The 16223-nt window shown below is 43.5% G+C and overlaps 1 protein-coding gene across 1 annotated transcript in view; it reads left to right on the forward strand.

The window, feature by feature from the left end:
- Positions 1-5900, forward strand: part of LOC117552837 (integral membrane protein 2B-like) — a gene marked incomplete at its 5' end in the record, with an annotated part of 42852 nt that extends 36952 nt beyond the window's left edge. Inside the window, 3 exon segments of the mRNA XM_034226501.1 lie at positions 499-609; positions 2013-2163; positions 5365-5900. Of these exon segments, the coding sequence (XP_034082392.1) occupies positions 499-609; positions 2013-2163; positions 5365-5453 (351 nt within the window).
- Between the last annotated feature and the right edge of the window lie 10323 nt (positions 5901-16223).

Here is a 16223-nt window from a genome sequence, read left to right on the forward strand (position 1 = left end):
AGGTGGTGTGTCACGAGCTGACACAGCGGTCGCCAAACCAATTCTGAAGAACTCCTCTGTAGTTCCAGGTTTTAACTAGTTCGGAGTGTAATAATCAACATTCTTCATCAGTGAGACTAAAGCAATATGGACCCTGAATCTAACTAGAGCTCACTAACTAGGAAAGAATGTGCTCCAGGGAACCTGCGTCCCTGAACAGTAAACCACCTCATGTCAGCTTGTGCTCGGTCACAGACTGGCAACAACAATGCGCCCAAGCTGCATTAGAACTATGCCATGCGGAAAGAGACGGTAAAGGGAGAAAAGTATGAACTGTGTCGAAGGTTGAATACCTAAGCAAATTATAACAGACGTTTTTAGTTAAATCCTAAAGCATACCATGTCTCAACAATCAGCCCGGTTTATATTCTAACAAAAACAAGGTTCATGTGATCATTTTAAAAAGAAAAATACTGCATTTGAAATACTAATATTCTCTCTGTGTGTTTTGTGTGTCAGAGACTCACGGCCTACCTGGACCTGAGTCTGAACAAATGCTACGTGATCCCGCTGAACACCTCCGTCGTGATGCCGCCCCGAGACTTCCTGGAGCTGCTCATCAACGTTAAGGTGAAACACCTCAGAGAGATATTTAATCATTGATATGTGTCTCTGTGACATCATCAGGGGTCAAGCTTCATAATATTTTATCTTGATTGCGTACTGTGGCTCCCTTTCTTTCTCCAGAGGTACTTTCAGACGGATCCAGGCTAGCTGTTTCCATCAGTTTCCAGTCTTTATGCTAAGCTAGGCTAACAGTTTCCACCTGTTCCAACTCTTTATTTCAAGCTAGGCTAACATTTTCCGCCTGGTTCAGCACTTAATGCTAAGCTAGGCTAACAATTCCCGTCTGTTTTCATTCTTTATGCTAAGCTAGGCTAACAGTTGCCACCTGTTCCAACTCTTTATTTTAAGCTAACAATTTCCGCCTTGTTCAGCACTTTATTTTAAGCTAGGCTAACAGTTTCCGCCTGGTTCAGTACTTAATGCTAAGCTAGGCTAACAATTCCCGTCCGTTTTCATTCTTTATGCTAAGCTTGGCTAACAGTTTCCACCTGTTCCAACAGTTTACTTTAAGCTAGGCTAACAATGTCCACCTGTTTCAGCCCTTGTATGCTAAGCTAGGCTAACCATCCCATCTGTTTTCAGTCTTTGGCTAAACATTTCCACCTGTTTCCAGTCTTTATTCTAACCTAGGCTAACATCTTCCACCTGTTAACAGCCTTATGCTAAGCTAGGCTAACATCTTCCATCTGTTAACAGCCTTATGCTAAGCTAGGCTAACATCTTCCACCTGTTAACAGCCTTATGCTAAGCTAGGCTAACCATCAGTTTCCAGTCTTCACTCTAACCTAGGCTAACATCTTCCATCTGTTAACAGCCTTATGCTAAGCTAGGCTAACATCTTCCATCTGTTAACAGCCTTATGCTAAGCTAGGCAAACATTTTCCATCTGTTAACAGCCTTATGCTAAGCTAGGCTAACATCTTCCACCTGTTAACAGCCTTATGCTAAGCTAGGCTAACCATTCCCATCAGTTTTCAGTCTTCACTCTAACCTAGGCTAACATCTTCCACCTGTTAACAGCCTTATACTAAGCTAGGCTAACATTTTCCACCTGTTAACAGCCTTATGCTAAGCTAGGCTAACAACTTCCATCTGTTAACAGCCTTATGTTAAGCTAGGCTAACATCTTCCATCTGTTAACAGCCTTATGCTAAGCTAGGCTAACATCTTCCATCTGTTAACAGCCTTATGCTAAGCTAGGCTAACATCTTCCATCTGTTAACAGCCTTATGCTAAGCTAGGCTAACATCTTCCACCTGATAACAGCCTTTTTGCAAATAATGTAAAATAAAAAAACATGTATATTATATATATATATTTGTTCACGTATTAAAATGCTCCTCAGATCATGAGCGCAGCTCTGAGCGTGTTGTATTGATTCCTGTATTGGTGACGGTGTGTTTCAGGCGGGCACGTACCTGCCTCAGTCATACCTGATGCACGAGGAGATGGTGGTGACGGAGCGCCTGGAGGACGTGGAGCAGCTGGGACACTTCATCTACAACCTCTGCCGCGGGAAGGACACCTTCAAGCTGCAGCGCCGCGACCGCATCTACGGTAACTATCACAAGCCGCTCACATGTGTATTTTGTGTATTTGTACAAGTGTGTATTAATATGCAGTTTATGGGGCGTTAGTAGTTATTTGTAGTATACTGTTTTACGGGTATTTATACAGAAGTTTAGTGTGTATATGCAGTTTTTGGGGTATTTGTACACAGGTTTAGAGTAACTACCAGACGCCGCTCAGCAATAATAGCGCTTGCTAGCCGTATAGAGAGGACAGAGTACCCGTCGTGGCCTGTGGGACATATGTGGTAGAATAAAACCCCTCGGCTGGTGTTAACCACAGACCTTATGTCATCATAACAATCAGAAACCTACTCAGGTTGAAGAGAACCAAGAAGTGATTAAATGCTGAGTAATATCTGGGTTTTAGGGCTGATTTTTGCACCTCTCTCTTCATATACACAACCCAGCTTCCGGTTTTGAGCAAACTGTGTGCGCATCACTCACTCCCCAATGGTAATGTTTAGATGGATTTAGGACTTCCCCTCGATTCTATTGGCTCTAACGGTTAAAAAGAGATGTCAATCATCAAAATCGACCAATGGGTTCCAGAGAAATGGAAAATGACCTGCTAAATCTGTCTAAAAAGGTCAAATATCACTTGTTTTGCATCAATCTTGATACAGGGTACTTATTATATGTTGTAGTTTGGATTCCTAAAGCTTTTAGTAAGTAATGTAATGTTTTTTTTTGGACGGACACTATAATTTACAGTTTTTTACTGTGTTCAATCTGAATTTACTTTAAAATAAAAAATTCTATATTGATTCTGACTGTTCTACATCCAACTCACAGGTTTATCATTGCTTTGAGAACAAAGATTATTCATTTACCCCTTTTAGAAGTGAAGATATAGTCATTTGTTCTGGGAATAGGTGCTTTCACACCAAGTACTCAGAACTCTTTAGTCCCTGGAACTTTTCCTAGCAGATCGCGTTCACACCGGAATAAGTCCCTGAGGGGAGGATTAGGCAAATGAAGCCGCTGACGTCACTTCTTCTTCTTCTGCTTTGGGTTTACTGGCAGGCCGCAAACCACTTCACAGCGTATACTGCCACCCGGAGTCCCCGGCCGGGAGTCCCCGGCCGGAAGTCCCCGGAGTTGGGGAAGGCTTCAGTAGAAGCTGCTGGGAGTCCCAGCAGCTTCTACTGAAGCCTTCAGAGTAAATCACCAGAACGCCGACACCTCCTCATCTCCACCGCTCCCATGTTCTTTTTTGTGTTGCCATAAGTTAGTCTCTCTGCGCTGGGCTAATGCTAATAATGCTAATGCGAGGAAAATAAAATGGCGGCTTCACAAAACTTTTTGGGAGTTTTACGGGGCGTGGTTTGCAATCCGCCCAGCCAATCAGAAATAGGAACCTTTTTCTCCCACGAAAGTATGTGCTCTCTAGCAGGGACTGAAAAGGTTCTCATGAACTAAGCTCTAGATTTTTTTGGTGTGAACGCACATTTGCGGAACTATGTTGGAACTAAAGTGGGAAAGGTAGTCCGGTGTGAAAGCGCTTAATGTCATTTTCGAGCCTGAGACCTGGAAATCAGGCTTAACAGGTTAAAAGGTTCAGGTGGTAACAACTTTATATATAGATATATACGAAGAGAGAAGTGCAACAATCTGCTGGAGGAGCCTGGGACTTCAGGTGTTCAGTGCCATGTCTACATGTAGCTGCTGAGCACATGGTGATGGAGCCTGACTCCTCTAACACTCTGGAGCCTGGGACTTCAGGTGTTCAGTGCCATGTCTACCTGTAGCTGCTGAGCACATGGTGATGGAGCCTGACCCCTCTAACACTCTGGAGCCTGGGACTTCAGGTGTTCAGTGCCATGTCTACCTGTAGCTGTTGAGCACATGGTGATGGAGCCTGACCCCTCTAACACTTTGGAGCCTGGGACTTCAGGTGTTCAGTCCCATATCTACCTGTAGCTGCTGAGCACATGGTGATGGAGCCTGACTCCTCTAACACTCTGGAGCCTGGGACTTCAGGTGTTCAGTGCCATGTCTACCTGTAGCTGCTGAGCACATGGTGATGGAGCCTGACCCCTCTAACACTCTGGAGCCTGGGACTTCAGGTGTTCAGTGCCATGTCTACCTGTAGCTGTTGAGCACATGGTGATGGAGCCTGACCCCTCTAACACTCTGGAGCCTGGGACTTCAGGTGTTCAGTGCCATGTCTACCTGTAGCTGTTGAGCACATGGTGATGGAGCCTGACTCCTCTAACACTCTGGAGCCTGGGACTTCAGGTGTTCAGTGCCATGTCTACCTGTAGCTGCTGAGCACATGGTGATGGAGCCTGACCCCTCTAACACTTTGGAGCCTGGGACTTCAGGTGTTCAGTGCCATATCTACCTGTAGCTGTTGAGCACATGGTGATGGAGCCTGACCCCTCTAACACTCTGGAGCCTGGGACTTCAGGTGTTCAGTGCCATATCTACCTGTAGCTGTTGAGCACATGGTGATGGAGCCTGACCCCTCTAACACTCTGGAGCCTGGGACTTCAGGTGTTCAGTGCCATATCTACCTGTAGCTGTTGAGCACATGGTGATGGAGCCTGACCCCTCTAACACTCTGGAGCCTGGGACTTCAGGTGTTCAGTGCCATATCTACCTGTAGCTGTTGAGCACATGGTGATGGAGCCTGACCCCTCTAACACTCTGGAGCCTGGGACTTCAGGTGTTCAGTGCCATATCTACCTGTAGCTGTTGAGCACATGGTGATGGAGCCTGACCCCTCTAACACTCTGGAGCCTGGGACTTCAGGTGTTCAGTGCCATGTCTACCTGTAGCTGTTGAGCACATGGTGATGGAGCCTGACCCCTCTAACACTCTGGAGCCTGGGACTTCAGGTGTTCAGTGCCATGTCTTCCTGTAGCTGCTGAGCACATGGTGATGGAGCCTGACCCCTCTAACACTCTGGAGCCTGGGACTTCAGGTGTTCAGTGCCATATCTACCTGTAGCTGCTGAGCACATGGTGATGGAGCCTGACCCCTCTAACACTCTGGAGCCTGGGACTTCAGGTGTTCAGTGCCATGTCTACCTGTAGCTGCTGAGCACATGGTGATGGAGTCAGACCCCTCTAACACTCTGGAGCCTGGGACTTCAGGTGTTCAGTGCCATATCTACCTGTAGCTGCTGAGCACATGGTGATGGAGTCAGACCCCTCTAACACGCTGTTCTGTTTTATTTCCTCAGGTATGCAGAAGCGCGAGGCTCTGGACTGCCACAAGATCCGTCACTTTGAGAGCCGCGTTGTCGTGGAGACGCTGATCTGCGAGGCTTGAGTGGTGTTTCTAACCCTTTCTACTTCCCCTTCTTTACTTCAGGTAGTTTGTGTGTGAGAGAGAGAGCAGTGCGATGCCAAGCTGTCTGCTAGATATCCATTGATTGTGATCAAATAAAATAAAAGGTGTGTTTTTTTCCACTCTTCTGTACGGGGAATCTTTTCATAAAATAATCAAAAGAATCTGCTAAATTATTGTAATCAAACTGCGATTGTAGCGTGTGTTTAAATGGGGTGATATTGTTTGAGACGCTTCCTGTCTTCTGGAGACTCTGCAGCTGCTCCTCAGACCAGAGAGCGCTCCTCTTGGTTTAGACAGCACAGCTTCCACGTCTTTCTCACGGTCGCTTTCTCTTTGTGTCGTTCTGGAGAACTCTTCTGTACTCATCGTGTATATAATCTCTTTAAAGATATGAACAGAGCAACACAATAAACAAGGAGAACTGACTTTGTGCTGTCGTCTGGTTTCATTTCAGTGTCAGGATGCAGTTCTGGGGGTAGTTAAACCTGTCTGCCTTTTTTCCCCTACCCCCCCCCCCCCCCCTCCCCTACCCGACTTGTAAAGCGACCTTGGGTTTCCTGAAAGGCGCTATAAAAATATTATATATTATTATTATTATTATTATTAGTTGTACACAGGTTTAGCGTGTATTAGTACACAGGTTTAGCGTGTATTAGTATGCAGTTTTTCGGGTATTTGTACAAAGGATTTAGAGTGTATTAGTATGCAGTCTTTGGGGTATTTGTACACAGGTTTAGTGTGTATTAGTACACAAGTTTAGCGTGTATTAGTATGCAGTTTTTCGGGTATTTGTACAAAGGTTTTTAGAGTGTATTAGTATGCAGTCTTTGGGGTATTTGTACACAGGTTTAGTGTGTATTAGTACACAGGTTTAGCGTGTATTAGTATGCAGTTTTTCGGGTATTTGTACAAAGGTTTTAGAGTGTATTAGTATGCAGTCTTTGGGGTATTTGTACAAAGGTTTAGAGTGTATTAGTATGCAGTCTTTCTGGTATTTGTACAAAGGTTTTAGAGTGTATTAGTATGCAGTCTTTGGGGTATTTGTACAAAGGTTTAGAGTGTATTAGTATGCAGTCTTTCTGGTATTTGTACAAAGGTTTTAGAGTGTATTAGTATGCAGTCTTTCTGGTATTTGTACGCAGTTTTACTATGCCGTTTATAGGGTATTTGTACACAGGTTTAGCGTGTATTACTATGCAGTTTCTGGGGTGTTAGTAGTTCTTTGTAGTATGCAGTTTTGGGGGTATGTGTACTTATTTTTAGTATGCTGTTTTTGGGGTATTTATACGCAGTTTTAGTATGCTGTTTTGGGTGTATTTATACACAAGTTTAGTGCGTATTAGTATGCAGTTTTTGGGGTATTAGTACACAGGTTTAGCGTGTATTAGTATGCAATTTTTCGGGTATTTATACACAAGTTTAGTTTGTATATGAGTTAGGTTTTTGGGGTATTCAAACAAAGGTTTTAGAGTGTATTACTATGCAGTCTTTGGGGTATTTGAACAAAGGTTTTAGAATGCAGTCTTTCTGGTATTTGTACGCAGTTTTACTATGCCGTTTATAGGGTATTTGTACACAGGTTTAGCGTGTATCAGTATGCAGTATTAAGGGTTATTTGTACACAGCGCGTGTAATAGTATGCAATTCTTTGGGTATTTGTAAGCAGTTTTTTGGTTATATGTAAATAAGTTTAGTGTGTATTACTATGCAGTTTTGGGGATATTTGTACACAAGTTTAGTGTGTATTAGTACGCAGTTCAGTTTAGTGTGTATAAGTATAGTTGGATCAGCTTCTTGTCATCATTAAGGATATTACTGTTGTCTTGTGTAATAGTACACAGTGTTGTGTCACCTGATCCGGTGTGAACTGGTTCCTGATTAAAGCTGCTGGACAGAGAGGATCATGGGAGATGAGGCAGGTGTGGAGTCACCTTCACGCTTCAGAGGGTTTGTGGCTGAAGTCCAATAGTCCATTTCTCTTAGGACCCTTCCTAACGGAGTGAAATGACCCGGAAGTCCCTCAGTGGCAGCCATGATAAGTGCCGTTCCAATTCTCTAGATGAAAGGAAAGGAGGTTTCAAACTTCCTTTATAACCTCCTTTAGCTTAGGAACCACTGGACCTCCCTAACCGAAAGGAGAGGAGAAAGTGCTGCCCCACAATGCATTGCAGCCGCAGCATTTGCCATCACTCAACAGTCGGCCGTTCACGGAAACAACCGATTATGACGGAGAAATGATATCATGAAAGTTACGGTGCTTATTAAGCATTTTAAAACGTATGTGGTAAGTTGCCAAAGTGCTTTGTTCTGAACGTTCATCAGTGTTATAATCAAAGAGAGAAATATGAACGTTAGTTTTTACTGAAATGATCAAATAAAGTCAACATCTCAGTCTTTACTGAGCTGTGGGGTTTGTTCAACTTTTAAAAGATGTTTGAATGGTGATAAGCTGTTGAAGGAAGTTTTTCCATTAATTAGCACTTATTTATTAAATATTATGAATATGTCTTTATTATCAGGCTATGTTCCACAATCATTCAAAGTAGCAGTGATAAAACCGCTTCTTAAAAAGCACAACCTCGATCCAGAGGTTTTAGCCAATTATAGACCTATTTCCAATCTTCCGTTCCTCTCAAAAATTCTTGAGAAAGCGGTCGCAAAACAGTTGTGTGATTACTTAAAAAACAATGATTTATTTGAAGATTTTCAGTCTGGCTTTAGAACACATCATAGCACAGAGACAGCTCTGGTTAAAGTCACAAATGACATTCTAATAGCCTCTGACAAGGGACGTGTCTCTATTCTTGTTTTGCTCGATCTCAGTGCTGCATTTGATACTATCGACCATGATATCTTATTGCAAAGACTAGAGCACTTAGTTGGCATACAGGGAACTGCTTTAGACTGGTTTAGGTCCTATCTATCTGAACGCTCTCAGTTTGTACGTGTCAATGATGAATCTTCCACGCAAACCAAAGTTAGCCATGGAGTGCCGCAGGGCTCAGTGCTCGGACCTATTTTGTTCACATTATATATGCTTCCGTTAGGCAATATTATAAGGAATCATTCTGTAAACTTTCATTGTTATGCGGATGATACTCAACTATATTTATCAATCAAGCCTGATGAAATTAATCATCTAAATACAATTCAAGACTGCCTTAAGGACTTAAAAACGTGGATGACCTTAAACTTTTTGATGTTAAACACGACCAAAACTGAAGTTATTGTACTTGGCCCGAAGAATCTACGAAACAAATTATCTAAGGATATATTAACCATGGATGGCATTAATTTGGCCTCCAGTGAGACTGTAAGGAATCTTGGTGTTATATTTGATCAGGATTTATCCTTTAACGCCCACATAAAATCAATTTCAAGGACCGCCTACTTCCATCTACGTAACATTGCAAAAATCAGGCATATCTTGCCTCAAAACGATGCAGAGAAACTAGTCCATGCATTTGTTACTTCAAGGCTGGATTATTGTAACTCTTTATTATCAGGGTGTACCAAGAAGTCAGTCAAGTCGCTTCAGCTGATTCAAAATGCTGCAGCTCGTGTACTAACCAGAGTTAGGAAAAGGGACCACATTACTCCTGTTCTGGCTGCCTTACACTGGCTCCCTATAGAACACAGGATAGAATTTAAAATTCTTCTTCTCGCCTACAAAGCCCTTAATGGGCAGGCGCCATCTTACCTTAAAGAACTCATTATACCCTACTGTCCTACTAGGGCATTGCGTTCCAAGAATGCAGGGTTGTTGGTTGTTCCTAGAGTCTCTAAAAGTACAATGGGAGCCAGAGCCTTTTCTTATCAAGCTCCACATTTGTGGAATCAGCTTCCAGTTTGTGTTCGGGCGGCAGACACCCTATCCGTTTTTAAGAGTGCGCTTAAGACCTTCCTTTTTGATAAAGCTTATAGTTAGGGCTGATTAGATTCAGCCCCTAGTTTTGCTGATATAGGCTTAGTTTGTCGGGGGGACATCTTACTTCTTCCTTCTCTCTGTCTATACCTGTGTACTCTCATGTTCCGATTAACCCAGCTTCCCCAAATGTCTTTCTTTTGGTGTCTGTATACGCCGGGATCCGGAGTCATGGATGATCCTGCGCTCCTCTGTCCTGGATCTTGAGTCGTGGCTGTGGTCCTGGATCATAGGTCCTGGATGGATATCCTCGTGGATTCATCTTCCTATTATACACACATGCATTTCTAAACATTTGGACTACCTATGTTGCAAATGTATTATCTTTTCAATTTACACACGGCATCTATTGCACGTCTGTCCGTCCTGGGAGAGGGATCCCTCCTCTGTTGCTCTCCCTGAGGTTTCTCCCATTTTTCCCTTTAAACTGTGGGTTTTCTTCGGAAGTTTTTCCTTGTACGATGTGAGGGTCTAAGGACAGAGGGTGTCGTATTGTCATACTGATATTTTGTACAAACTGTAAAGTCCACTGAGACAAATGTAACATTTGTGATATTGGGCTATATAAATAAACATTGATTGATTGATTGATTGATTGATATAAACGGAGACCCTCTGTCTCAGTGGAGGTTTTTAAGGGGCAGCTAAAGACTCACCTTTTCCGACAGGCCTTTGGGGCGCCGGAGGAGGTGAGTTTGTAGCTGTTTTTCATTGGTGTTTTATCCTATGTTTTACCTGCTGTGTTTTATGCCTTTTATTCTACATGTTATAGTTGTACTATGGATTGTGTATTGTGTACTGTATCCAGGGCTTCTCAAACTCCGGATCCGGACCGAACTTCAAATCAATCCGGACCGAACCCTGTGTCCCATTATAAAAAAAAAAATAAAAATAAAAAAGGGAAAACAAATTATGATTCTGATGTAAATTAAAGTGGACCTATTATGCTATATTGGATAATAATATATATAATAATATATATATATATATATATATACTAATATACTGTGAAGCACTTTGTACATTCGTGTTGAGAAGGGTGCTATATCAATAAAGTTTTACTTACTTTATTAAATTATTACTAATGTGTGCTTTCTTCTGGTTATTTAATAAGTTGGGTTCTTTATTAATGCACTTGGTTATTTAATAAGTTGGGTTCTTTATTAATGCACTTGGTTATTTAATAAGTTGGGTTCTTTATTAATGCACTTGCTTATTTAATAAGTTGGGTTCTTTATTCATGCACTTGGTTATTTAATAAGTTGGGTTCTTTATTAATGCACTTGCTTATTTAATAAGTTGGGTTCTTTATTAATGCACTTGGTTATTTAATAAGTTGGGTTCTTTATTAATGCACTTGGTTATTTAATAAGTTGGGTTCTTTATTAATGCACTTGGTTATTTAATAAGTTGGGTTCTTTATTAATGCACTTGCTTATTTAATAAGTTGGGTTCTTTATTAATGCACTTGGTTATTTAATAAGTTGGGTTCTTTATTAATGCACTTGCTTATTTAATAAGTTGGGTTCTTTATTAATGCACTTGCTATGCCACTTGTTACTGTAACACTGAAAGGAATCCTGGTTCTGACACTGAAACCAGCTGAGACTACACCTCCCAGCATACCTTGCGCTTCCCTTTTCTTTACTCCTCACTCAGACACGTTAACGTCTCTCCGGTTAAAACCGTTAAAGCTCGTTGTCGCCGCTCGTCATGTGACCACGTGACTCCCGACACACCGACACGGTAAGGCTGGACACGTCTCGCGGGGACAGACACGTTGACACCGCTTTTAAACCTGTCCACAGTCTACTTATGTTAGCATGCTAACGTGGGAGCTAGCTGTCTGTGTACCTGTCTCCATGGCAACGGGAGAAAGAAACCGTTAAAGTTTTACTAACGGTTCGTTTACATAGTAACGGTATCTGTGTCCATGGCAACGGGAGAAAGAAACCAGGTTTTACGTTTCTTTAACATAGTAACGGTATCTGTGTCCATGGCAACAGGCTCAATTTATTTATTTATTTAACAATCTTTAACAACAGAGTTTTGTCTTTTTTAATAATTCATAAAATGTGGGACATTTTATTTTGTATTTGTATATAACAGTCAGTCACAAACATTTAAGACACGTATTTCCGGTCGGTAACATTGAGCAAATTCAGTATACAGTAGGCCTATAGATCAAATAAAAAATAAACAGTTTACATTTGACAGAAATAGAGATTAACAAACACAAGTGATATATACATTAACAATAACAAAACACAACACAGTAACATACACAACCTAACTATATACAGTGTTTCCCATACATTGATTTCATTGTGGCGGGCCGCCTGGAACACCACCACTAGTGTGCCCTTGAGTGAGGCACTTAGCCCTCAGTTACTCCAGGGAGAGTGTCCCTGTAATTGGTCATTGCAAGTCGCTTTGGAATAGGGCTAAATGCCTAAATTGTAAATTATATTTTTGGGAGAATAAACCCCACAGATCCTCAACTCCGGTGTGTCTCACTCATTAACAACGCAACACAGAGCAACACGAACGTTATCTACAGTAGCCATGAACTCACATGTATTTTCTTATTTGAGGGGGGGGGTGGATGTGTGGGCCACCCGAATAGGTTAAGGGGGGGGGGGGGGGGGTGGGGTGCGGTGCCCCCACAAATAAAATCTAATTCTGTGGGAAACACTGATATATATAGATATATATATCTATATATATATATGAATGAATCTATATTTCTGTCGCTGCAGTGTTCTGGTTTTTATAGAACATTTTAATTCCTCAATAACTCCCAAAAACACTCCAAAACTGTCCGTTTTTATTATCCAGCTTTAATCAGAATGGGTTTTATTACCAGGTTTACACAGACGAGTGATGAGCCTGGTGTTTGAGGTACAGAGACAAAGAGAGAAGATAATACCATTAACGCTAATCAACACAACTTATCCTAACTGCAAATGGCCCAACATATGCAAGTGAGCATCCAGCGGTTTCTATGTGCTGGGTGGAAAAGGGAATATAATTAGCATTTCATTGATATATCCTGAAAACTGGACCAATAATAAACCACTTTGAGTTTTCTTAAAGGTCCCTGCCCCCTCCCCTGCAGGTGCTCAGGTGAGATGGAGAACTACGAGGTGGTGCGTCTGATTGGAGAGGGTGCGTTTGGGAAAGCCTTCCTGGTGGCAGAGCGTGGGGCGGGTGGAGACAGACGGTGTGTGGTCAAACAGATCAACCTCACTAAGGTAATAGTGCATACCTCATTGTTTTATTTTATTAATATTTGTATTGAAGACACATAGAAAATACATTTGGTACATTGATAGGAACCACAGTTAGTAATGTTCAACAGTTCAAAGCTACCAGTGTTCAGAATCAGAATACCTTTATTGATCAGGTTGGGGAAATAGAACCCAAGTGCAGTTCAAAATACAAAAAAAGGTTTGGTAACAAAAACAAGCTTTATTTTCAAAAGCCGATGACAAAACAAAACAAGGATTAACTTAAAGTGGACCTATCATGCTATATTTGAAACATATATTGTAGGGCCATGCCTCTATAAAACATGTCTGTGAAGTTTTTTTTTCAAAATACCAAACAGATCCTGCATTTTAGCCATGCCTCATTTCGCTCTATTCCAGCCCTGTTTTTGCAAGGGCTGATTCTGTGACTACAGCGCCACTTACAGGCCAGGCATATGTACTACAGCGTCTCCAGCGCTTTTGAGCGGTCTTGTGTGAACGGACACGTTCGTGGCCCAACCCCCCATTCCCCTGATAGGTGGAGAGTTGCCCATATAGGCGGAGCTCCCCTTTTCTGACGTCAGGAAAGTTCAAATAATGATCAGCTCCGTTGCAGCCCCGTTTTTAGAGATTTGGGTATGGAGGAAAAGAGAGAGGTTGTTTTCTGACACTTGGTGAGTTCCCTGACACACCGGGGACATATTCATCTATAAAAGACGTACAAAAGTGCATTTTGCAAGATAGGTCCCCTTTAACTTTACCAAAGCCAGGGAGCACGAGGAAGGATCAGGACAACTTCAGACACAGGGAACATGGACATGAAGAGACACAGGGAACATGGACATGAAGAGACAAGGCAGGGAACATGGACATGAAGAGACACAGGGAACATGGACATGAAGAGACGCAGGGAACATGGACATGAAGAGACACAGGGAACATGGACATGAAGAGACACAGGGAACATGGACATGAAGAGACAAGGCAGGGAACATGGACATGAAGAGACAAGGCAGGGAACATGGACATGAAGAGACGCAGGGAACATGGACATGAAGAGACAAGGCAGGGAACATGGACATGAAGAGACGAGGGCAGGGAACATGGACATGAAGAGACGCAGGGAACATGGACATGAAGAGACAAGGCAGGGAACATGGACATGAAGAGACACAGGGAACATGGACATGAAGAGACGTAGGGAACATGGACATGAAGAGACGCAGGGAACATGGACATGAAGAGACAAGGCAGGGAACATGGACATGAAGAGACGAGGCAGGGAACATGGACCTGAAGAGACACAGGGAACATGGACATGAAGAGACACATGGAACATGGACATGAAGAGACACAGGGAACATGGACATGAAGAGACGAGGCAGGGAACATGGACATGAAGAAACGTAGGGAACATGGACATGAAGAAACGCAGGGAACATGGACATGAAGAGACGAGGCAGGGAACATGGACATGAAGAGACACAGGGAACATGGACATGAAGAGACACAGGGAACATGGACATGAAGAGACGAGGCAGGGAACATGGACATGAAGAGACACAGGGAACATGGACATGAAGAGACACAGGGAACATGGACATGAAGAGACACAGGGAACATGGACATGAAGAGACACAGGGAACATGGACATGAAGAGACTAGGGAACATGGACATGAAGAAACACAGGGAACATGGACATGAAGAGACACAGGGAACATGGACATGAAGAGACGAGGCAGGGAACATGGACATGAAGAGACGAGGCAGGGAACATGGACATGAAGAGACACAGGGAACATGGACATGAAGAGACACAGGGAACATGGACATGAAGAGACACAGGGAACATGGACATGAAGAGACAAGGCAGGGAACATGGACATGAAGAGACACAGGGAACATGGACATGAAGAGACGCAGGGAACATGGACATGAAGAGACGAGGCAGGGAACATGGACATGAAGAGACAAGGCAGGGAACATGGACATGAAGAGACACAGGGAACATGGACATGAAGAGACGCAGGGAACATGGACATGAAGAGACGAGGCAGGGAACATGGACATGAAGAGACGTAGGGAACATGGACATGAAGAGACGTAGGGAACATGGACATGAAGAGACGAGGCAGGGAACATGGACATGAAGAGACGTAGGGAACATGGACATGAAGAGACGAGGCAGGGAACATGGACATGAAGAGACAAGGCAGGGAACATGGACATGAAGAGACACAGGGAACATGGACATGAAGAGACGAGGCAGGGAACATGGACATGAAGAGACAAGGCAGGGAACATGGACATGAAGAGACACATGGGAACATGGAAGAGAAGAGACGAGGGCAGGGGGAACAGTGGACGGACATGAAGAGAAGAGGTCATGGGAACATGGACATGAATAGAGAACACAGGGAACCATGGCATGAAGAGACCACCAGGGGAACATGGACATGAACGAGAGGCACAGGGAACACATGGACATGTAAGAGACACAGGGAACACATGGACATGAAGAGACGATGGCAGTCGAACCAGGACATGAAGAGAACAGGGAACATGGACATGAGAGCACAGGGAACATGGACATTGAAGAGACAAGGCAGGGAACATGGACCTGAAGAGAACACAGGGAACATGGACATGAAGAGACGGTCAGGTAACATGGACATGAAGAGAAGAGGGCAGGGAACATGGACATGAAAGAGACGAGGGCAGGGAACATGGACATGAAGAGACACAGGGCAACTATGGACAGGAAGAGAACACGGGAACATGGAAGAAGAGACGAGGAGGGGAACATGGACATGAAAGACCACAGGGAAAACATGACATGAACGAGAACCAAGGGAACATGGACTGAAGGAGACGAGCAGGAACATGGACTTGAAGAGACACAGGGAACATGGACATGAAGAGACGTAGGGAACATGGACATGAAGAGACGCAGGGAACATGGACATGAAGAGACGAGGCAGGGAACATGGACATGAAGAGACGAGGCAGGGAACATGGACCTGAAGAGACACAGGGAACATGGACATGAAGAGACACATGGAACATGGACATGAAGAGACACAGGGAACATGGACATGAAGAGACGAGGCAGGGAACATGGACATGAAGAAACGTAGGGAACATGGACATGAAGAAACGCAGGGAACATGGACATGAAGAGACGAGGCAGGGAACATGGACATGAAGAGACACAGGGAACATGGACATGAAGAGACACAGGGAACATGGACATGAAGAGACGAGGCAGGGAACATGGACATGAAGAGACACAGGGAACATGGACATGAAGAGACACAGGGAACATGGACATGAAGAGACACAGGGAACATGGACATGAAGAGACACAGGGAACATGGACATGAAGAAACACAGGGAACATGGACATGAAGAGACACAGGGAACATGGACATGAAGAGACGAGGCAGGGAACATGGACATGAAGAGACGAGGCAGGGAACATGGACATGAAGAGACACAGGGAACATGGACATGAAGAGACACAGGGAACATGGACATGAAGAGACACAGGGAACATGGACATGAAGAACAAG

Source organism: Gymnodraco acuticeps, unplaced genomic scaffold, assembly GCF_902827175.1.
Source record: "Gymnodraco acuticeps unplaced genomic scaffold, fGymAcu1.1, whole genome shotgun sequence".
NCBI lineage: Eukaryota > Metazoa > Chordata > Actinopteri > Perciformes > Bathydraconidae > Gymnodraco > Gymnodraco acuticeps.